The 24046-nt window shown below is 34.2% G+C and overlaps 1 protein-coding gene across 1 annotated transcript in view; it reads right to left on the bottom strand.

The window, feature by feature from the left end:
* Window positions 1–17473: 17473 nt before the first annotated feature.
* The window catches only part of LOC136413910 (uncharacterized), a 47744-nt gene continuing 41171 nt past the window's right edge, over window positions 17474–24046 (bottom strand). The window contains exon 6 of the mRNA XM_066397672.1: window positions 17474–17727. Within this exon, the coding sequence (XP_066253769.1) occupies window positions 17633–17727 (95 nt within the window). The 3' untranslated portion in view covers window positions 17474–17632. The remainder of the gene's footprint in view (window positions 17728–24046) is intronic.

The raw sequence follows: 24046 nt of genomic DNA, 5'->3' as shown, positions 1-24046 counted from the left end.
AATTGACAAATTACAAACGAAATTTAAAATCAACCTAATTCATCCAAAAATGATTTAACCGATTTTTAAAAGCGAAGCATATATAGTTCATTCTTCTATTTTTGGTGAGTTATCGCGTTTTTGGTGAAATTTTTCAAATATAAAACGAGAGGTCATAATTTTGTGTTTGGGTACACAACGCAATCCCAAATCCAACTTCAAGAATACAAATTTGGCTGTCAGGCTGTGTTACGGATGTAGCGCCGATGTTCAAAGAAGGCACCAAAGCCAAATCGAACGTCGAATTTATAAATCTGGCTTAACGCTTGTCTCATAGGATAATTGTGTGTGGTTATAGTGCTTAGGCACATTTGTTATATTATAACTAAAATTAGGTTTTGCTACCCCGACCTTCGCACTTGTGGAAATATGACATCAACGAATTGCTCGTACCCAATGGGAATATGCGAAAAGCGAGGCTTAACAAAGCTTGACTTAATTTGAAAGGGAACAAATGGGCCTCGGTATTACTTTTTTAGGGTAACGCAGTCCATGTCGATGTTAAACACAATTCAGGAACTTCCTATTATTATGTACCTAGTTGAATATTCACGTTATCTCCCAAGTTTCTTCTGCATCTTGCAGTGAACGAACCCATAATTCGACCAATATTTAAAAATAATTTGAAATATGACCAACTTATATTGCATTTTTACCCAAGCACTATTCTTTTTCTCATGTCAGTCCTACCACAGGATTCTATATTTTATAAGAGCCGAAGGTTTTGTTCTTTTACTTAGCTTTTTTTGCTTATATCCTTTGCTTGGCCTCTTTGTAAGCAAAAGATCTTTGCCAGCAAAGAGATTTTCTTTCACATCTTTCTTTAAATTCCTTTTTTTTTTTATTTTTTGATAACAACCTAACGACAAATCTCCTTTTGATACTGACGTGGTACTCGCGTCTAGACAAAAATCTGTATCCTGAAACTTAATTTAAATGTTCAACCTGAGAGCTAAACAATTCTGAACTAGTTGGTAGCACTAGGCACTCTATTTAACAGATTAATAAAGCTAGCTGAAATTTAATAATAGAGCTATGCTATGCAAATGAAATAGGTGAAATATTGCGACAGATTAAACAGACTGTTCACAAAACTAACTTATTTGTTAATGGAAATGAAATCGTCTGAGCACTAACTGAATTAAAATTTGGCGTAAATGACCCCGACTTCGTGCGCCAACACTTTGATAAATTGAGCTGTTTTAACAAAGTAGAAATGGGGGTTATAATATCGTTTTAAATCTGCAGCTTATAACGCAGAAGTTTGTGCGTTTTTTAATCAGTCAAATTACTAAATTGGTCAACTTGACTCGAAAACGGTTTTTCGCAAGCTCGTTCACAAAACGAATAAATATTTTAGTAATCAAAAGGACATGCAGTAACTTACTTAAATTTTAAATCCGATAGATCTACATCCTTTTCCGAACTCGTCTGCCCTAAGAGACCATTCTCTCTGTACTTTATTTTGAACAACCGAGATAAAACAAGAAATCCGAGGACTGTTTACATTTCTGACTTACAATAAAAATACATCATCCCCTATTGTTTTGCTTCGTGTTCAAAGCAATACGGTCGTTGACAGTTGTGGCATCAGTAAATTCTCTGCACGTTTTGTTCCCACTACGGGGCTTTTGATTAAGCTCGTAAACTCGCATGTGTGCTAAACATCATGTTTAGGGTGAAAACCGATACATTTTAACATTCAGCCTTGTATACAGATGGGATATTATTTATATTGTGCTTCCGATTTTGCGTCACGATATTCGACAAATTTGTGATGTGCAATAACTCGGTTGTCAAGCCTAAATGAGTGTTACAGACTTAATGTCTATCTACCTATAAGTGATTAATGTACTTCAGTGCCTATCCTGCAATATACCTATGTGCAGGATTAATGTAGCGACACTACCAGAAGCATTTATGACTTCTTAGTGGATGATACATTAGGTATCCGCATGGGAAAATCTCCAAAACATGACGAAAACATAGGTTTGCTAAATGGCTATATGTAGCCAAAATCTAGGCACCGAATGTATATATTTCATATGAGTCGCGACACTGTGATTTAAAATCAAAACGCAAAGAAGAGGCCAGGTATTCGCGACTTTTGAAGGTTCCAACAGTTGTGTATAGCAGGAGCTAAGGACAGTCGTGTATGAAGGACGCATCCAGGCGTTTAGCCAGCAGAACTTTCTATGATTATCCAGAATGTCCGGATATCCATTTGCCAAATTTCATAGTGCGACTGCTGAAGACATTTTATGAAGTAAGGTTCATGTGGGCATAATAATGTAAAAACGTGGTCTCTGAGATTCTTCTATTCTGATCTAATGTGATTTCCATCAAACATGTCGCATTCAATGGAAATTCATAAAAGCGATTGCTGAACGAAATGTCGATTTAACAAAGACGCACTAGAAAACGGCATGCTAACACAAAAACAGAAGAAAAACTCAACCAATTGGTAACACTTGGGGCTCACGAGTTGGAATCTGCTATTAAGAAGCGCTAGGAAATTTCTTGTAAATGAAGGTAAAATGTCAATGTCATACTTCAGTTCACACTGTCTAGGGATATGAATACGATCCTAAGTTACCCCAGATTTCAAACAAGAATATATCTTGAAGTAAATTGTTCAAGCATAACCCGAATATTAACTGCAATTTCCTTTTGAATTTCAGTTCTAAAGCACACGAAAGCAATAAACATTACAATAAAATAGTTGAGAAATTCTATTCCGCTTCTTGAAATGAGAAAGTCAGTTGGGGCTAAATTTATGCCTTCGTTGTTGGTTTGATTTGAAATCGTTTTGAATTATTTCAATAAAGAAGGAACCCCGAGGAAATCACCCAGTCATAAAAGTCTTCAGTTCTAGGTTTAGTACATTTTCGTAGAGGTTTATTCAGTTTATTGATTAAACCCTATTCGAATATGCCCTTTGAAAGGAAATATAAATATGTACTAAGTTGATGCAACTTGCTAACGGCAACTTTAAATTATTCCATTGACTGATGATATTTATACGGGGTGTCTCAGAAAAAATGGTGCAAATGAGTATTTGGCGCTAGAGGGTAAAAAATAGAGCAATTTGGCGTTTCTAACGGTTTTCGACATATTTTTAATTAACTGATTTCATGCATTTTACATATTTTGTTAGTATTATTTTCTCAATGCGTCCTGCCCGCTAGAAAATATGAAAACTTAAAAATTTTCGTTTATAATAGAGTAAAAAATTTATAATATACTGGATAACAATCCATATAGCTGTAGTAAATGTATACTGGAACAGGGTTTGGTTATTGTTGTTAATTGTTAATTGTTGTATATACCTTCTTGAATATTATCCCATAACTCCTCTCTGCTAAAATATTAACTACAGATTTGTATATTAATAATCTCAAAAACCAAAAAAATCTATCGGATTTTAATCGGGACTTTGTGATAGCCCCAGACGTTCACTATCCCGGCCAATCCATCAATGTGGAAAATTTTTGTCGAAAACTTTATCTTAATACTAACGGGACACCAATGAAAACTGGAGATAAGTCGTTTCTCGTAAAGATCAAGTACCGTTCCCCATTGAATTTTGCCGTAAATTCAGTTGGTTCCAAAAGCGAATCTCCCAAAATCCCATACCACATATGAAGTGAAAATTCATGTTGAAAGTGATATTTTCTCTTAAATAAGGATTTACTGTGTTGCAAGAATGGCTCTTTTGCTCCAAATAAATATACCTCTTTATGAATGAGATATGTCGTTGAACAATATTTTAATAAAAAAACAAAGCGATACTTCTTTCGTTTTTTTTTAAATGGTTATAGATACGAGTTTTTTACAGAATACCTTTTTGATGTAGAAGAGTTCTCAATATCACCTAGGGATAATATCATGAGTTCTCGGCCCTAACAAACGTTAGATCGATTTTTGTATTTCGGTAAAGTGCAGATGGTGTCACTTATTAGCTAATTTTAAACAGATATTTTAAATAAGTTTATCGCACCTAAAATCCTCTAAGGGCAATTTCAAATCTGTAAATGAAAATTGTGAAATGTATTCTCAATTGATAAAATAAAAAAAAAAACATTTTGACACTCTGTAGATTTAAATGCAAAATGCCATATTGTCTTGATTTTGTTGTCTAAACCTTTCCTTATTAAATTTAGTTTTAAACTTACCTCTTTGTTACCAGTTATTTATTTACGAATTTGTCATATTTAAATTAGAGGAAAAAAGGGGTACATATTTCCAAGATCTGACACCTTTCATAAATACAAGCACCTTATCATTCGTTTCCCCAAAATAGCCTTTGGGGTCCTAAAAAAGTCAGATTACATCGTACCAAATTTACGTTCATACGAAAAAAAGGGTAACAGACCAGCGAAAATGCTAAACAACGCCGAATTAGGCAGAACGTCCTGAGGATTTTGCGAATAAAAAGAATATAAATGCCTCAAGTGGCGTCGCGCTGCCTCCTTTCTGATGGCGCCGCGGCGCAAGTTAATAACGTCATCGTAGGCAACGACTTCCGAAATACCCCGTTTTATCGGGGAATATATTTTGCGGTAGCTCCCATCAAGATATCCACCAGCCACTGTGAGTGCTAACGTTATTTTCAAGTAACCGAAAGCAAATATTTTGACAGCATGAGGAATTTGTATTTTTCCACCCAGTTTCGTCGCTATCCGGAGATTTAGTGCCAGATGCTTTTTGGCATTTTATTATCGTTGCACTTGGAATTGAAATGTATCAAGGAGATGATACACATTTAGCCATTCAATTTTATGGATCGTATTACGCAGCTACGTATTAGACAGTGTTTTACTCATTTAGATCGTTTTAATGCTGACTGATAAACGGCCACAAAGCCCACTTAAAAATTCGACATAACTCAAATAGTATAAAATAAAAACGTTGTTACTTCGATATTCTTCCAGATATCAATCCCGAACTGCAGTTGATAAACGCATTATGCATTCCGCCATTTCTATTCCCGACAAAATAAGATTAAATCTTTATCAATGAGGATTGGCATAATCTTCGTTTTCGAGGTACAGAGTGTAAAATGTTCCTTAGATATCAGTCGTTTTTCGTGCAAGCGTCCGGCAAAATTGCTTTATCTGAAGCGTTTGCGCTTTACTTCACCCCCTTTTGCACGCCTTTGACTATGTTACAGTCACGCTAATTACAGTTATGGCACCTCCTTAACTGCAACACTTAATGAAACTAGAAGTTATGCAATAAAAACGAATTTTCGTTTCTAAGTTCTATGAACCCCTTTATGTACGCCTCTAGCATTAACCATTTTCTTACGAAACTATCTCTTGATGCAGTTTTGATGATGTCTGATAATGTTTAATTAAAAAAGGGAATATTTTAAAGTAAAAAGGAAATTTTATAAAATGACGATATTTCCATAACAACGCAGAAATTTATCAAGAACTTCTCGAAGGTGTCCAAAAATATTCAGACCCAATAATTCATCAAACATGAGAGGAAAAATTTCCGGTACCTCACATTTCTCAAATTAACACACGGACAGCAAGACCTAGCAAATATTGAGCGCAAATCATCAGAGATAAGTGAACATGAAAAATGGTGGTAATTTGATTTGGGTTCATTTTAAAAAATCAACAACATATTGCGACTTACCGAACTTCAAATTTCGTTGTTGGGAGTTCGATATTTGGATGACGTTTGTTCTCACTTGGTGAATACGCACCTTGAGGTGAAAGGGGAAATAAAAACAGCTCAAAACATTTTTTATCTTTCTGTCCAAACTGAGGCGGTCCTTCACTTTTTTGTAGGGCTAGATTGGGGCTTCGAGGGGTGTAGATTATCTTTAACATTTACATATTTGAAATTAATCTTGAATTTATTACTACATCTCCGACCGAGAATATATTGCTTTTCGGTAACTTGGAATGTAAAGTGTATGCCACCACAGTTGATTATATTTAATTATAACGATGGCTGTTCAGGAAGCAACTGTTACCTAAAAAATTCTATTCTGAAGCAAATTGTCACGAAATTACTTGAACCTCTCATAGAGTCTTTCTTCTGTTATAGTTTAAATTTTTGAGATCAGGGAAAATTGGAAATTAGCTTATTAAATTCTCTCGAATCACAACTCGTGGTATAAAAGCCGGCAGTATTGCTATAAGCCCGGAAATTGAATTTCTTCTTTGGGTTAAGAAAATGTGATTTCGAGAATTGCATGCGATCGTAATAATGGAAAGCCACTTGCATGTCTCACTCTAGTTTATAGATTAATAAAAATCCAGAATCCCTGAATTTTACTAAGTTAAAATTGAAGGAGTAGAAAGGTATTCTGATTGACTATCCTTGCCTTATAAATATAAAATATATTCCTATAACAATTCCAGAAAATTTGGTTTCTATGCAAATGATGACCGTTTTCAGTTTTGACAGGCGTGGTTCTCGCAGGAATAGAGTTCGTTATTTCGTTTCAAAGAGCTCTACGGGAACATAAAATAAATACACCGCATTATTCACATTCACATGAGAAACCCGAGATCTGGGAAAAAGTTAAGTTGAAAAATTAAAAGACATTCCTTACAGGATGCTGTAAATAAAGTTTTTCGGCGAAGTGGCTCCATAGAGAGGAAGTCGTTTATTTCCAGATTCAGGATAATTTAAAATGGCGCCGACAATTTTTAAATAAAAAGTAGCGTCTTGGTGTTTGACAGAGGATTTTTAGTTTGTTCAGTAAGCTGCTAAATATATTTCAAAAAGCAATTGCAGAGCATTTTTTACAAATAAATGAGCATGCTTGAAGGAAATAAATTTTAGGTGATTGTTTTTAAAGGAATATTCGTTCATTGTTATGAAGCAATTACTATTTCTAATATAATAAATAACAGGTGTATATACTAAAAATTTATTTTGCCGCAGGGTCTACAGAATATCGTAAATTAATCAAAAATTTATATTAAATTGCTTAGTAATTACCATGAAAATCTCTCTCGGGCAATAAAACTCCCTTCAACATTATCCCCATCGAACGAATCCATATCTAGAGAAATCTCCATATTAACAAAATAAATTAGAATTTATTGCCGAAAAATGGAACATCGGTTATCGATTAATACCATCCAAGTGCCATTATCAAACAGTGTTTTCCTTCTTTTGTGTTTCCGAGTATTCTGAGAAAGGGATAAATGATAACTTGGCTTGCCAAATAAAGATTTGTGAATAGTGGCGGATCTTCATAAATGTCAATGGGTATGATTTATGGAAAGGCTGACTAGGATAAACGAGAAGATGATTATTTTTATTATAGTCAAATATCCATTACGAAGTCGACGCGAGTCCATCAATCAACGTGAATTTGTAGAACAAGCTAAAAGCCTAATTTCAAATTGCTGCGTTCTTCAGTGTTTAAGCCTCAACCTTTCTGTTGGTCCCAATGTTCAGGTCTAAAAACGCAGCATGTTTTTATCTATAACAACTACATTGAAAATTATTAATTGTTTTAGGGCAATATGGGAGAGGGAGTGTACGTATTGCACGAGTGTTTTTTCTGGTCCATACTACATGAATTGGTCTAAAATAATCGAGAATTTTTGATGCACGAGTTATACATATTGGAAGGAGAAGTCTGAGAACGTTAGATTTTTGGACATTTTGTGTATTTGTATTTGCCATATTAGATTCGATGAATTTATATAAATATTAAATGTCCAAAACTGAACACGCCACACAGATAAAAATTGATGACAGTGAGGACATCAAACATTCATTACTTCAAAACTCTTTTTAAATGAATCCAACTTTCATTTTTAGCGCAGAAGTGTAAATATACCAGGTTTCTTAATTTAAGTCTTAATTCAAGTGAAAGTTTTAGTTAAGTTTAAATTATTAAAATGGGTGGCATAAACTAGGCTAGCAGCTCCCATTAAACTAAAATTAATTTCGAATTAAATGTTTAGTAAATTTTAACTTTTAAACCACGTTCAGCATAATGCGTAAATATTCGCCGAGTTCCGTCCACGCCGTTTTCATCATAACCTGCTTTGTGGTTTTGTATTTGTATTTATTATAAAATTAACATACAACGTTTGAACGCGTCTCGCTAACAGTTGAACACGGCGGATCTCTAAATTTTTCATGGTGAAAACTACTATTTGCTATAGTTATGGAAGTTGAAATTCACAGTCTACAACCCGCTGTTTTATCGAATTCGAAATGAATGCAATTTTTCGGCTTGATTATTTCGACGATTATTTGCCAATGGTTGCTCGTATTCCGCCAAAAAAAAGCAGGTCCATATTCTTGTCAACCCATTGTAAATGTGTTTAAGCCCATCAATTTACAGCGCGATATTCAATTTAAACACGGTTAAATTCAGTTGATTAAATTAGACCTAACTCGGTTAATAGTTCCTAAACTTTATCTGCTACGGTGTATTGAATGTTCGATTAAAATGAGGGTAGGCACGCTTTTGTTTTAGCTAAATTGCTTAATTCACTACTGGCAAATAACTATTTGGTACTGTTCGGACCCGGTGTATCATTAAACCTTTGATAATATACTACGCAATTTAATTTGGAATCCATTGCGTTAATTTGCCAATAATTCAAAAAAGCATGAGTGTGCGTAAAATACAAAAGTAAGTCATTAACTCTGTTAGTTTTGTAACAGAATTTATCACTAGGAGCAAGTTTACCACTTTGTTTAGGTATACATACGAGGAACGGGTGTAGAAGGTGAGAGTCTATTAAATATAACTCAATACCAAGTTTGCTCTCGTTAGTCCGGGAAACTTATTTAGAACACGCCGCAAAGCTCCCCCAAAGCAGAACTTTGACTTCGTTAATATTTTAATGAGGTTCAATAAACAAAGGAGGACCAATAAGAGCTAAATTTCTCGGCTTACTTGCATGAACTACTCTAAGCCCTATGAAAATTAGGTGGCTTGTCTGACCTGGAAAATGTTTACTTGCTATATTGCCACCCTATAGTATACATGTGGGAATAACTATAAGCGTGTAATATTCAAATCCCTGATGAAAACGGGGCATTTGTTGCAAATAAATGATCTATCTTCCTAGAGAGATTAATGTTACGTAAGTGACTCCTGATGTAGGTACTTGCAACGAAGTGGGTTTTATTTGAAATTAATGAGCAGTTCTATTCAATACTGCAACATAAAATAGGCATTTCCAAAAGTACTTTATGCTGTTTCGTCACGCACAATCGCCTTCTCTAAATTGCGGCGTCAATATATATTTTCATATGAATAGTTCATCGATCATTCTCCCCAAAGGCCGCAGTTCTTAACGACTTTTCAAATGTATAAAGTTTTCCTCTTTTGATGTGCTTCGGGAAGTTGCTCTGTTTGTAAATACGGATCGATAGAGAAATTTTATTATAGTTTTTTATGGTCTTTCAGCAAAGTTGTGTTTGTAACCTTCGCTATTTGCATCATGTTCTTGTTTATTTTACAGTTGTAGGAGAACCCCTTTCTGGTATGTGTCCTACTAAAATCGGACTTCATGAATGCTGTTAGAGTATAGAGACATTGATTATAAAAGTGACTACCCCATTTAATTGTTTTATTTACAATCATGCGGTAAGTAGTAGAGATCCCTACTGTCTTTTTTTGTGTCAGCAAAATGTCACTTTTCTGTCATTAAAATGTCACTTTTGTTCCATTAAAATGCCATTTTTGTGCCACTAAAATATCACTTTTGAGTCATTAAAATGTCCCTTTTATGTCATTAAAATGTGAGTTTTATGTTATTAAAATGTCATTTTGCGCCTCGAAACTTCATTAAAAAAATTAGCAAAGAGTATAGGCGCAGGACTCTTTCGTGGAACCTCAGAGTAACATTGTAAAGTTTTGTAGTTATGCTTTGGAGCATTAAAATGATATTAAACTCACTTTAATATTTTAATATTTGCCACTAAAACTTGTCATTATTAAAAAAAAACTACAACTAGTAACAAGGTTAGCTCGCACATGCATTTCGACCTTTTTCAGGCTTTATATATTCCTTTCCAGAAGTATTCACCCAAGTTAGAGCTCTTCTAAAACCTTTAACCTACTTGCATAGATCCTGAAAAGTGATAGCTCCGCTAGTGAAATTAATTTATGAGAAAAAAATTGACCTGAGAGTTACTAACTCTACATAACAGATAAGAAATTCAGCAATTCAATCAATCTAACTAAACTCGAACTTCGCATTAAATAGGTCGCGCCAAATTCGTAATGCCAATAGACGGACTAACTTTAGTTCGCTAAATTTAAATGCACTCCTAAGCCCGATTTCCATTAAATAGTTCACTCCGGTGATCAAAGTTGCCAGAACGCCAGCCATGGAGAAATATAATAGAAACAAAACCCACAATCTCATATCGCTTCGTGTGACAAAGACATCTCAGATGTCCGTTAAGAGATTGCTTTAGAACTGAACTTTCCATTTAATTCAGATTAGCGTGTAAATACAGGTTAGTTCAGGTTGCTTTGGGCATAGGTCCCAACCGGAACTTTATTGTCGGACGCTACTGACCATCTATTTGATTTCCTGGTTCAATTTAGAAAGTTTTTCGACCCTTCCAAGGTTTCGGTATCCGTCACTGTTTTTCAGATATTTGCAAAAGTATTTAGGAATGCAGGGATTTTCCCGTAAGAAGTGTTTATGCTTCGGATATATTTCCAGTTAAATTTCCAGATATATAATAAATTGTGAAAAAAGTGGGTGACTTCCTAATTCCTTTAGAGTATCAGAGCTAGTTTTATCATAATTTATCATGTATTTGGAAATCCAAATGGGAACACACATGACGCATATATACTTCTTCAGAGTTTCCTACGGTTTTTCCAGTTTAGTATGTGTATATATCCCAGAACGCCTTTGAGAATGGTCATAGAATTAAATGGTACGATGCCTGTATCGTTACCGAGGAACCATTATCATAGAAGCGTATAATCAAAGAAAGTGCATATATTTTTCTTAATAAAAAGTGATGTGTGGGCTCTTGTTCAGTAAGCATTGATAACACTTGGTTACCTATGTGTGAACAAAACAATCTAAGACGCATAAATATAAATGAATCACTAAGAAATTACATTTTACATAAATTCTAGGAACTTTCTGTTAATTTTTGTTTTTATAATAATGTTTTCTTGGTTTCTGAAGACGGTAACAGCTTGAACACTGAAACGTTACCAGGGGTTTTCGCCCGAATCCTTAGTAAAAGATAAATGGAAGATCCTCCCAACAAACTTTACTCGTCCGGAAGTCGTTATTTTCAGTCTCCAAATATAATAAAAGAAAAAATATTTTCTTTAGTTTTTCAAAATTAGTTTACATAGGAAACTAGCGCCATGTTTAAGTCCTACTGCAAAAAAACTGAACACCTCGTATAGTCAACATGTAGGAGGCTTTTCGACAATTTTGTCTCATCAGCAAAAAAACGCAATGGCAAACTTTTGTTATAACACTCCGGAGTTATGCAGTGGAAAGTTTTGTTTATTACGATTATTTGTCTTCACTTCTTTTTTATGACCAAGGCTATTATAAGAGTTCACGAAGTTTTTAAGTATTATTCTCCCAACTATTCTTAGACTTATTTTTAGAAAGGAAAACTTTTTGCTAGCGGAATTTTTCTTCGAACAAGGGAACTAATAAAAGAGTTTGTGATTCTGGTGCATTTATTTTATGGATTCGAAGTTTGATGGGATTTTTCTTTATTATTTATGAATAATTGTCCAAGTTTCTAAACTTGCGGTCCAAAACTCGGTCGAGCAGTGTGTGAACGTGAAACTAAATAACGATAAGTGTTCGGTGAACGAGGAGTAAGTAAAAAGAAACCGCCGAAATAACTTCGAGTAATGTTCGCTTACGAAACCTCAACATTGACTTTCCGGTGAAATAATTTTTGGTACCTATAGCGGTTTTCGGCGTTCTCCCGCAGTTTGCTCTTAACCCAGGAAAACCGCAGTAAAGGAATCCTTTTTGTTTCAGCACTTTCGTAATACGCGAAACTTAGTTTTTATCGCCTGAACTTGTCTTCTGAAATTTTTTCTTTGTTAGAGATTCTTGACAGCTAAAATACGGGTTTATTTTTCCTTAATAATCCAAACTGGTAAGTTAATAAAAATTTAATATTCGGTTGTTGAGAATATTTACGACGTTAAAAAAATCGCATTATTTTAAAATCACTAACGTTGCTCTGAATAATTTATTGTGCTTTAAATTAAGCACACCGGATTTTTTTACCAATCTTGAATAACTGCGACCTATTAGATTTAAATGACTGGCACATTTTTTGAGAGCATTTTTCTTCTTGAATCGGCGAGAAATAATTTTTCCTCACAGTACATTTTTTGGATACCATACAGGGGAGGGACGGAGCACTACAAAAATGTAAAAATGTCTCTTTGTTTTCAGCAGTAACGAGCGTTATAAAGCGTTTTATCCTCTTTTGTCATCTGAAAAAATTAACCTAAAATACTTCATTGAGGTGATCACCAGATATAAATCTCCTGTATAACTCATGTAACTACAACAATTTTACACCGATAGTAGAAGTTGGCCAATTAATTTCAAAGCCTTATATTTAGGGTTTTAAACCCAAAATACTATGATTTTGCTGTTTTTTTAATTCGAAGAATACCAGTGCTGTTGCAGTAAAATCCATATATGAAAACATGCTGATTGGCAATTCGTTTCACATGAACATTCACATTTACTGTTGCGGTTTTAAATAGGTAATTCTGTTTTATTTTACTTGCTGATGTAACTGTATTCTATCCGCAAAAACTAATTGTGTTTATTGCCTAATGGAAATTCAAACTAAATTTCCAGTACAGCCAATGCCATTTTGGTTCGCCAAACTTTTAAAGTTTGCAAACACGTTCTATACGTTTGAGGCAGCATATAATTTTTTTTCTTTAATTTTGTTCGAGAATAAGGCCTCACACACATGTTAGAGTTCTCGAAGCGATGGAATTGTACATTATCCTCAATTAAAACGAAATGAGAATAGCATTCGCCACATTCGAACACTGTTGAGCTACTTTATCAGCAAAGAATTATTTAAATTTCTTTAAATGCCATGTATGCAGGATTACGAGATTTACGCGTTCAAAATTTATTATCAATATTGCTAAATGAAACAAGTTGTATTTAGCTGTTTTATTCAAGAACCGTGCGTCTGACCAGAAATGCATAAGAAGTCATTATCAGGGTGAATTGACCAAGCCAATCATGAGCCAACAATAAAAAGAATATCCCATTAAAAAAGTACTACCCTTTCGACAAAAAAAAACTTTAAATATATCTGAATGGAAAGTAAATATTTTAAATGGGAAAAGATTTAGATGCATACGCACTTGAAAAAATACACGTTACCGGAGAAGTCTTCTTTTAAGCCGTATTACTAAATTCTATAAAAGCTTTCAGAGAATGTAAGCAAATGCAAGTCGGTAGCGTAAAGATAAGAAATTACAAAGTCCTTAAAAGCAATACATTACGTTCTTTTAAGTCGCCATGCCCTTGTGGGTCGTTTTTGTTTGCTCAGGAAAGCACCTTTTCCGTAAAATTGGCGTTGGAAGCATTTTGGATTATTTAATATTCTTCATGCATAGACGCAAAATAGAATTTCCTACTCCTATGGTAAATCTGACAACCAAGTAACTGAAAATTGGAAAATAGATGGTTTTTCTAGCTCCTGTGATTGAAATTACATTTTATATTCTATATTAAGTGAAGGCGAAACTTTAATTTATTGCTTAAAGTACACATCCCTTGGATCTCCTAAAGGCTGTGAGGAATGAGTTGCATGTTACAAGTTAAAGTATAACGTAAAGGGCTTCCGATAATCTAAACCTTTCCTTCAATATCTCAAGAAGTTTGCCTACTGGCCGAACATAGGACTAGAAGCTGTGCAAATTTGACATCTCTGCAGAGTTTGCTTCGACAAAGCAAACTGTGTAATGGAGTTTGCTTGAATCATCGTATTAAGATAGTGTCGAATATTAATTGAATTTCTGGGTGCATATTTAGGTATGGAAAATTAAATTAAATTAATTATAAATTCTATTATAATAATTTGCATTATGAGGAAAAAAGCGCAGTTGCTCTCTCTTCCGAATTGCTCGCAGAGGAGGAAAAACAAGTTCTGTCAGCACGATGCGTAACACATTTCCCTTTTGATTACCTTAAGGCAAGGTAGCATCACGGGCGAAGCGCATATGCGTGATCACGTGACAAACACGCTTTCACAAAGAACGAAATTTTGAAAGATTTTGTGGAATTGTGATTTGTTTCTCGGAAAAATCCATCGTCTCTTTTTGAGGCGAATTTTGATTTTGACCGCAACGGTTGGACTTTTGGGTGCTGTTAAGTTAAACGTATGGGATGTACGTGGGAACAGAATCAACCGTTGTTAACGGTGTCGTAAACCAGAAGTAAAATTCAAAGATTTATTAACTTTCCCTAGATGCGAACGCCGGATAAACCGGAGCTTCTGGCGAAGTCTTTTACCGTAGCTTAGTGGGCAACAAAAAAGACATTAGGGTATAAAATCTGTTATGGTTGTTGTGATGGTATTCGTTTTTATGTTAAATCGAATATATTTATGGAAGTTATGTCAGAAAATCTGAAATAGATGAATTAAACGGCAAAACCGTGAAACTCTTGAGAAGAAGACTGAGGGCATATATAACACCGCTGTTAATAAACTTCAAAAGAAAACTACAGGCACGTGGCAAAAAATGAATGAACACGTGGAGCCTGAATTACGAGCACGTAACGTAAAGAAAGAATACGGCTTCTTTTGATATAACACTGGGGAACTAAGATAAATTTGCAAAAAGTATAGCCCGAAAGGTATAAGAAACTTTTTGATACACTCGGAAATGCGAGTGTACAAATGATGACAAGGACTTTCTAAATGAGAATTTCGAGACTGCGAAGCTCCATAATCGTATTAATTTTAAGTTAACTTTAACGTTACTTTGTTAGATAAGTATCGCATTGAATTCAAACTCCAACTTACATCAAGTAATTCTTTTATTGACTTGAGAATTGCAAATTCCGATGTTGAGTAAACGCTCGTAATTTTTATTTCAATAAATGTTCCATTACTTTCGATTCACCCTGCATTCTCAATTTAAATGCATTTATTTAGTGTTAGCTGGTAATATTACTTGGGGATTTCAATATTCAAAACAAGTGTTCACTTTTTTCTGTACAAGCTTCCGGAAACTGCATCGATCGATTATAGAAAACTACAGATATTATGAAATCTTAGAACTCCATATAAAATATTTTCAAGCTGGCAGCACTTCCGATTATACCGGAAGTAGACGTTAACTTGCTTATTTTAGATGAAACACCAAATGGAACATGTTTTAAATGCATCCGCCAAACAGCTATTGCAATTGAAGCTTCACGTGGCCTAGTTTAAGTTTATTACCTATTTTAAAAGCCCGTAAAAAAATGAATGTCAGAACTCTCTAAGTTTTTATTATGTAGGGTGATCTTGGAAACTTGCCATTTTGGAATCTCCTTTCTTACAATCGTTGTGTTTTGAGATTTCAAGGAAGTTTAAATAAAATCCCATGGATTTCCTGACACAAAAGGACAAATAATAAATATTTCCTTTGAATATCTAAATCCCCAAATAATTTCTTTAGATAATACCAACTGGCTACCAGTTGAACAGTTTTTAACAAGAAATAGTATGACACTGTTTTCTCTTGAAATAATTTCACTAATACTTGTCTTTCTCGTTTGGTTTGGAACAGTAAAGTCTTATCGAGTTTCCTTTGCACACCACATCGTTTTCAAGGTCGATAACGAATAAAAAAGTAATGGGGTTGAAATGTATAATCGACCCAAGTAAGTTATTTACAAATTGGCCTTTTAACGTTCAATATTTTTCGTTATATCGTTCCTTTTTTAAAAAAATAATTCTGAAGGCGGGTTAGTTTTTTAATTAACTTTTCCATAGATGCACAAAAGGAAAAAAGTTAAGGAATTTAATGATATTGAAAATTGGCATTCAAATTGAAATATTTATAAACTTTCGGCAACAATAGTATAATTTCTATGTACTTTTGATAGCCTGAAAGGTCATTTCATGGCCTGCGACAAGCAATCGTAAAACGTTGATTAGGTGTATAGATTAGGTGTAAAGATCCCCTAAGAGAATTCTACGCTTTCCCGAAAGGATCGAACTGCGAAAAAATTACAGTCACGTAGAGCCAGGCCAAGGTCAGAACAACTATTGTTACATTAATGTTGTATTGTTTATTCACATTATCACATACTGTCAAATCAACTTTTATTTAATTCCGTTGACTTCAAATCTCTTGCGGATTTCGAGATTCCCATGCACTACCACCTTACCTTGGACACTGCGTGACCCCTGTATTTCATCCCGGTAGAACAATTTTTGTCGAGCATGGTTATTACAGAACACCCTACGTATTTATGAAACTTCTAAGAGCCAGTACCCTAAAGGCAATTTGAAGGATATAAGTTTACGTAAGTTTGAAATACGAAAGTTGCTTTTTTTGTGGTTCATCGGAGATATTCACGAATATTTTTTTGATTCTCGCAAGAGTCGTATTTCATTATTATCTTCATTATTTGAAAATGTACACAAATACATAATAACGTACTTATACATAACAGATTTTTTATTTACAACATTCCACATTTTTCGACATTCTGTATTCCAATTTGTATAGCTGAAAACCTGCATATTATGAATAATATTGAATAAATTTGTTGCGTTCTTAAAACAGATAATCTCGGGATTTACATTTTTATAATGGATGTATTATCGGGATTAATATAACATGCGAGATCTCCCCATTGCATTCCCCATATTATAAAATGGAGGTCATTTTGCATTATGAGAAAAATTTACGGAAAAGTTACAAAATATTTTTTGGATGAGGTTTATATCTCCGAAGAGATATTGCGTGCCCAACACTCTTAAAAGCAATGGACTGATATCTCTTGATATAAAACTCACTTACCTCCATGATAGGTTGTAATTCATCTTCCAGGACAATAAACGACTACAATGTAATACCATTTTATTATCTCCTCGAAACAACTTACTGGAAAAACCGTAAAACTAACTCGAAACCACTTAATGAATGCTCCATTTTCAGCGATCATTTTTATAGCTGAAAGCGTCATTTGAGGATTCGTCATTAGTCTTCTTCTGCGTAAAATTTGATGCCATCTTGGAGTTTATTATGACTCTTAAATTTTCAAACCTTTTATGAAATTTAAATTACGTAGACAGTCGGTGGCAATAACGTCTCATAAAAAACATTTTTTTTATGTCTCTCGTAACTCAGCTTCAGCCTTTTCATGTGATTACAGTACATACATTCTGCATAGCTTCAATGGATATGAAGTGGACAAAAATAAAACTGCGGACGTTACAATAAACCATGTCTATAATTACATCAACCTTACTATACACAAAACAATCAATATTGTACAAATTTTGTAACACCATTGTTTTATAAATGAAATAACTGCAGCAGAGTATCATCACAACAGAAACATTTTACTAGAAAACAAAATGACAACGAGTTCTATGAATTATTGTTATAGATTATGAATGCAATGCTTATTAATACAAAACCACTGGATTGTTGATTTGCATCGGCTGGTGATGAGGTTTGGGTTACTGCAAAGAAATATCGCATAAATAATTAAATTAATTAATGAAGAAAATTAGGGAACTGCTGATTATGAGCCACGTGCTGTTATGTGAAACCGTTTATGTCCTATTTGATTATAAAATCCTCCGTATGATCTGGTTTTGCGGCCACAAAGTGACTCATTATTACACTAGTACAATAAAGCAGGCAAAATTTTAATCCAATTAAAATAACAAGTAACATACAATGTGGCAATTAATTATAGAATATATCATGAATTTTTGAAATAAATGGAATTTTACGTAGTAAAGTCGCTTGGACATGTTAATTATATTTTGGTTTGTTTCCATTTTAAAACTATTGGGAATTACTTAAGGTAAGTTTAAAAAGTTGTGAAATTTTTGGGTTTTTTTAAAATGAAACCGCCCAGTTTTTCTTTCTTTACTGAAGCCTGTGTACAACTCTAGATATCTTTTATCTAGCATTACGAAACACAAGAATCAAGGCTTGCAAGATCAGTGTCCTTCCACCACATCGTATAGTAACAAGGTGGGCTCTAAACTTGATCCCTAAAGTACACTCAATTGGACAAGAGTGACACCCCTCCGTTTTCTTCAATAAATTTTCAGTTTTCCTGTTTCCAGTTTAAGCCATTTGCTACGTACCACTCACTAGAGGTTTTTTTAACGATCGCCCTATATCTTCCCCTACACTGCTCATTATTGACATATATCAACCACTCTGCTTGTACACATATTATTGTTTCAACAGTACCACGTAAGTAGAGCAATAATTTTAGGTCTTGCCTTCAAGTTCCACCATACATTATTGGAGCAAAAACATCCACCATTCCAGATTATTCATGTCCCAAGATTACGAAACTCTGGCTGATGAATAACACAAAATATTGCCTCTTCTCAGAGAACATGTGAATTTAGTTAAGTGTCCATTAAGCATTGCGGAGTTGTATTATTAACCTGCCTTTAGAAACTCAGAGAAGGTAAATTTATTCAAATCATCTACTCAATCTAGCAAATTTATTTAGCGGGCGATACCAAACATGATTATATTATTAACTGTTCCTCCATACTAACATAGGGCAAACCTCATTCCATGAGAATGATTTATGCTATATTGGCCACTGAATGTGGAGGGCCACCATGCACCAAATTATCATTCTGAAGAAAACTCACCACTAATTTGATAAATCTGGCAATATAAGTAAACTGAATTTAGCTACTGTGACTTGTCCAACTCTGTTGGTAAACTTAGTTCGGATAGGTCAATTTTGATTAAGTTCGGACGAGTTAGCATTATCCGCAAAGGCTTCGATTTGCTGTTGCAAAGTTCGCTTATGCAGACACGCTGTAATTAAATCCAGAACATGTCCAGAGCACACAAACACCTTTACAATGCCAATGTAGTTTCCCGCACTTCATTAAACTTCAGGGCATTGTATTAAGCTGTATCCAATTCACTCTAAGGCAAACGGTCTGTATCGATCTAAAGGAGATGGATATTCTATTAGCTAAGCGAGATTTCCAGTGCTGAATAAAGGCGACAATACCTGTAAAAACAAAGGTGAGGTGATAAGGATAATTGAAAAAGGAATTTAACTTGAAGTGGACTGGATTTGTTTATCAGAAAAAGTCCCCTTACCGAAAACATATTTGACACTTTGGCAATTTCCTTAAATTTTAATTAAAGCCACTCCAACGTGAAAATATTGGAAGATATTATATTCGCTTACTCAAGAGGAAAATTAGTGACACCGCCAAGTGGGGTGGCAACACCTGCCTTTTTCCCGGAATCGTGGAACTGAGAAGAGTTATGCCATGTTCGGAAGTGTAAAAGATAAAAAAGGGTAAAATCGGCTTTTGCGACTGTGACCGACCTTGCAATGCACCCGAGGTTGATTCTAATGGAACGTCGCCCTTTGCATTGTTTGCTTTACGACCTTTGAAAGAGGATGATGGCATTTTTCCTCCTTTGTGAGTAGATTTAATAATTTTTCTGTGACCCTTTTAAATTATCATCTCCGTGCACTTTAAGAAAAGTCGTTGGGTATAATGAGCCTAAAACTACTTCTTTACAATTCCTTCTGTTCAGTGGCCAGTGAATTAAGATAACCTCGTCATTTACGAAACGTTCGCAGAACAACATCGTTGTATTTGATGACGTCGTTCGGACTTTATTCGTTTAATAACTTAACTCTACTAACACACCAATCAAACAAAGTACCTGTCATCGATCCAACAGGAACGATGGAGATGGCTGCTTTTTTAGTCTCGCAAACTTTTCTTTTAAAAGTTTTTGATATCGCTTAGCAACATTCAAACTGCGCTCTGCATTTTGATAGCTAAAGCAACCATTGTTGTCTTGTTACTGGTCTCGTTTGTTAACTGAGTTAGAAAATTAAGGTATCAGTTTTTATCTTGCATCTAGTTACAAAATGAAAATGGTTTTATCACTTGTCTTATTTAAGAAAATTGTCCTGCAAACTGAAACAGTTTTTGTAGGGGCCTAAGGGGCTGTTAAAATAATTTCGGTAGAACCTCCTTTTTCCATTACGGTAAATCATAACATCGGTTGTAAAAGAAAGCACACGGGCATGTTCGAGTTGGAATTTTCTACTGCACAAGTTCTATACAAAAATATGAATGTGAGAAAAATAACATCAAAAGCAACGTTCAAAAATGTAAAAATCCGAGATGGCGCCCATAAGAAAATATAAAGTTGATGATGGTTGTCGAAAATCGAAACGTCGGATTTCAAATAAGGTATCGTCACATTGCGGAAAAGGCAAAAATGCACTGTCAATTATTTTGAATTGCTTAATAACCTCAAGGAAAAATAAAAACCTTTTTTTCCAAAATTTCAGCTTTTTCAAATATCTGCAAAAGTCATCGAATTCTTTCAAACATTAAAACGGCATATTCTTGAACTCCAAATAGCACAGCTTTGTCTTAATTTAATCGACTTGGTATCTTTTATGGTCACCGATATCCCATGGTTAAGGTCTAGAAACAGACACCCTATAGAAATAGAGCATCTTTTTCATCTGTGCTAACAAATGATTTATTCACACGTAGAAGCTGAACTAGTACTTCCCGTTAATTTTCCCTCGTTCGAAATATTGTCAGATGCAAAATTGTTCTTAATCTGGACTGTTGGCAAATAGGTTTTAGATTTAAAGGACTAACGTAAAATTACTCCCAATGGCTAAAAATGATCACTCGAGGTAGGCCATAGAGTACTACATAGAAGTGTAAAGCATTATTTTGTGTTTCGTGGATCACATGACGATTAACTAGGATCAAACTACGTTATTTCAAGTAGATATTGCCACAAGTGGATTGTGCCATGGATTGGTGCGTGCTGTGACCTGTGATAATACAAATTATAAGGATCCATAACATCCAAAACCGTCCAGGACTCGCACCTGCTCTTTAATGGAAGTACATCAATCAATAATATTATAGTGCCGGCAGATGCTCACATTTCATATGATATAGTTTTGTACTATTACACTATGGACAGATGTCAACTGATCTGTTTCAAGCAAAAAATTAGTTTGATACTTCAGATTATTATTGGAACAACTCTGGAATTGCTATATGTAAGAAGAACTCTTAGCATTTTCAATAGTAGAAGGGTTATTTCTAATAACAAGGCAAATTTTAAATTCAACATGTCATTTAACAACTGGGGAAAGTTTAAATGCTTCGGCAATATTGCATTTCAAATTCAGGTCATGTGCAGTTTTTTTGAACTGTTCTTCGCGCTCAAGTGATCATTTTTCAATGCTATGTTACCCGTATATTTTATAGTTTTTTAGATTTTTAGTTAATATTTTAATTAACTGTCAATAAATAATAATTAACTGTCATAATGTTTAACAAGCGAATGATATATTACTATTCCCTTTAACATAGGATGGTTTAAACAACGAATACGTCACAAATATCGGTGAAGCATCACATAATGATTTTTTTAAAACACCTCATTTTTAGAATTAATTGTATTGTACGTTACTTCGCAAACACATCGTGTATTGAAAACAATACTTTTTGAAGATCAATTGAACAACTCTTTAAAAGGACAAAAACATTGTTTTCATTGTATGAACAACGACTGAAATTCCTTTGTGGACCACCAATACTTTTTAATATTTACAGTTTACACACTGCATATTCATCAAATATGACAGTAAAATAACCGATGTCAAGGCAACAATGCTTGTCAAATTCAGTTGTGAGTCTTGTCAACTGTGGAAATTGTAATGGGATTGTAATGAAATTGTAAATCTCTGTTATCAGTTAATGACATTATTTCTTTAACAAAATATTTTTTATTGATTTACTTTGATTCAGTTCTGTGGAAAAGCAGTTCTTTTTCACATACCGAAGACCTTCTATCTATTGTTGACAAAGTCAATATACTAATATGGGATGGAATAGGGAAGATGTTGTTTTGATTCAAGAGGAATTTTTTTTTCGTCTTTTTTGCACTTTCGTAGACCTAGCTAGTTTAGTGTCTGAAAAGTTAATTATAGTCATGGTGTGGGTATATGAGTATTGTGGTACAGGGTGTCCTAGTTGTAGTAGTACTGGTAGCAATAAAATGAGGGGAGGATCGAAGCCCTGGGAATTGCCCCTCAGGGGCCCTTTTTGCTCTCGCTTTTTTGGCTTTCTTCAGGAAACTAGGAAACTCGAAATATTATTTATTTATGAACATTTAATCATTATATGTATGTATATTCAAGAGCAGTTTAATGAATAACACCCATATTACTGGCAAATATTTGCAAAAGTTGAAATTCATAATTTGTACTCAAAGTCCTTTATTTGAAATTATTCAAAAATTTTGTTTTAACATTTCTGGATTTTTCAAAATATAAAGTTATAGACACTAGTAGGGTGTTTCTTTTTAACATGAGTTATAGGTGAAATTACTAAGTAGATATAGTCAATATTCATGAATATGAAAAAGATTTAGGTGATGCTTTTCTTTTTTCTACAAATATTACAATGGTGTGTTTTTTAACATACATCAAGATTTGAAAAATGTGTGAATTCCTCATCCAAAAAAATCTTCAAAGACTCAGTTTGTGCAAAAAATTTGTCTTTTTTTTCAAGAACTACATTAAAAAGTTTAAAAAAACTCCCCCAGTCCATTTTTCTGGCTTAACTACATAAAGAAGTAAAAAATGGGAGATCCCATAAATACCGTTATTGGTAAAACCTGTGTCTTGTTAAGTCAGCAAATAACGAACGACAAATAGAACAAAACAAATCATCTTATAAGATCAAACTCGCAGAGATTCTTCGATAAATAAACTTTCAATATTGGCGTATTGGGCACATGTTTCCTACGAAGAAGTATTAAGCAGATCTGTTCAGTGCTTTTCAGTAAACTTTGTTTATATAACTGAAACTTTACGTATTGTGCTTCTTCGGTACGGCTGGCAAAAGTTTTAATAAGCATTTCATTTGTACAACACAGTGGAATATCAAAACATTACGAATTTTCATTCCTTCTCATAGAAGATTCAGGCTGAGTTTAGTTGTTTTTCCAAATTAGTTTTGGGACAGGCGAAGAATATACAACCGAGTTTTATATTAACAGGAAAATTTCGCATTCTTATTTTGGAACTTTCCTGATTTTGTGCGACCTTCAATGAGAAAAGGGGCCACATTTGTCAGGAAGGGAAACTAATTCAGTGCATTTGGACAAAGGTGTTTGTCGCTTTACTTCTCATTGCGACAACTACGAGAAGTGCAGAACTACCCCTTCAATATTGAACTTTGGGGCATTCTTTTCAGAATAAACTGTGTGCTGTCTTGCATTCCGGAACGAATTCTCCGAACCTTGCACTGATGCCGAATATATTAGGGTCATGGATTTTCCGAAGCAATTTTTAGATAGAGGCAACTTCCTTTCGAACAAGACCACCTGTAAAATAAACTTTCCTAGCACAGGATATTAACTGCTACCGATTTTCGATTCTCCTTCGGTTCTGAAAGGCAATTTTGTATGTGGAAAAAGGTGATGCTTTCCCATTATATTTTTGAAGTGAAAAGTCGCACCATTCCTTAAAATATTGAACATTTCCATATTTACTTCAGACTTAATTACTAGAAAGTCGCGCAATGGCGAGCGGGAGAAGTCCCCATCTTCCAAAAATATAACAAAATCAATAACTTAATCTGCAATAAGTTGAAAAGTTCTAAGGTAACAAAAATTTTACGAGGAAGATTTTATTAAAACTTATATTAAACTTTGGGTAATATATCTGAGGTTTCGTGTTCTTCTTTTTGGTCTGATAAACTTCCAAAAAAATTG

Source organism: Euwallacea similis, chromosome 16 (genome assembly GCF_039881205.1).
Source record: "Euwallacea similis isolate ESF13 chromosome 16, ESF131.1, whole genome shotgun sequence".
In the NCBI taxonomy this organism is placed as follows: domain Eukaryota; kingdom Metazoa; phylum Arthropoda; class Insecta; order Coleoptera; family Curculionidae; genus Euwallacea; species Euwallacea similis.
This window is presented reverse-complemented; position numbering and strand designations above follow the sequence as displayed.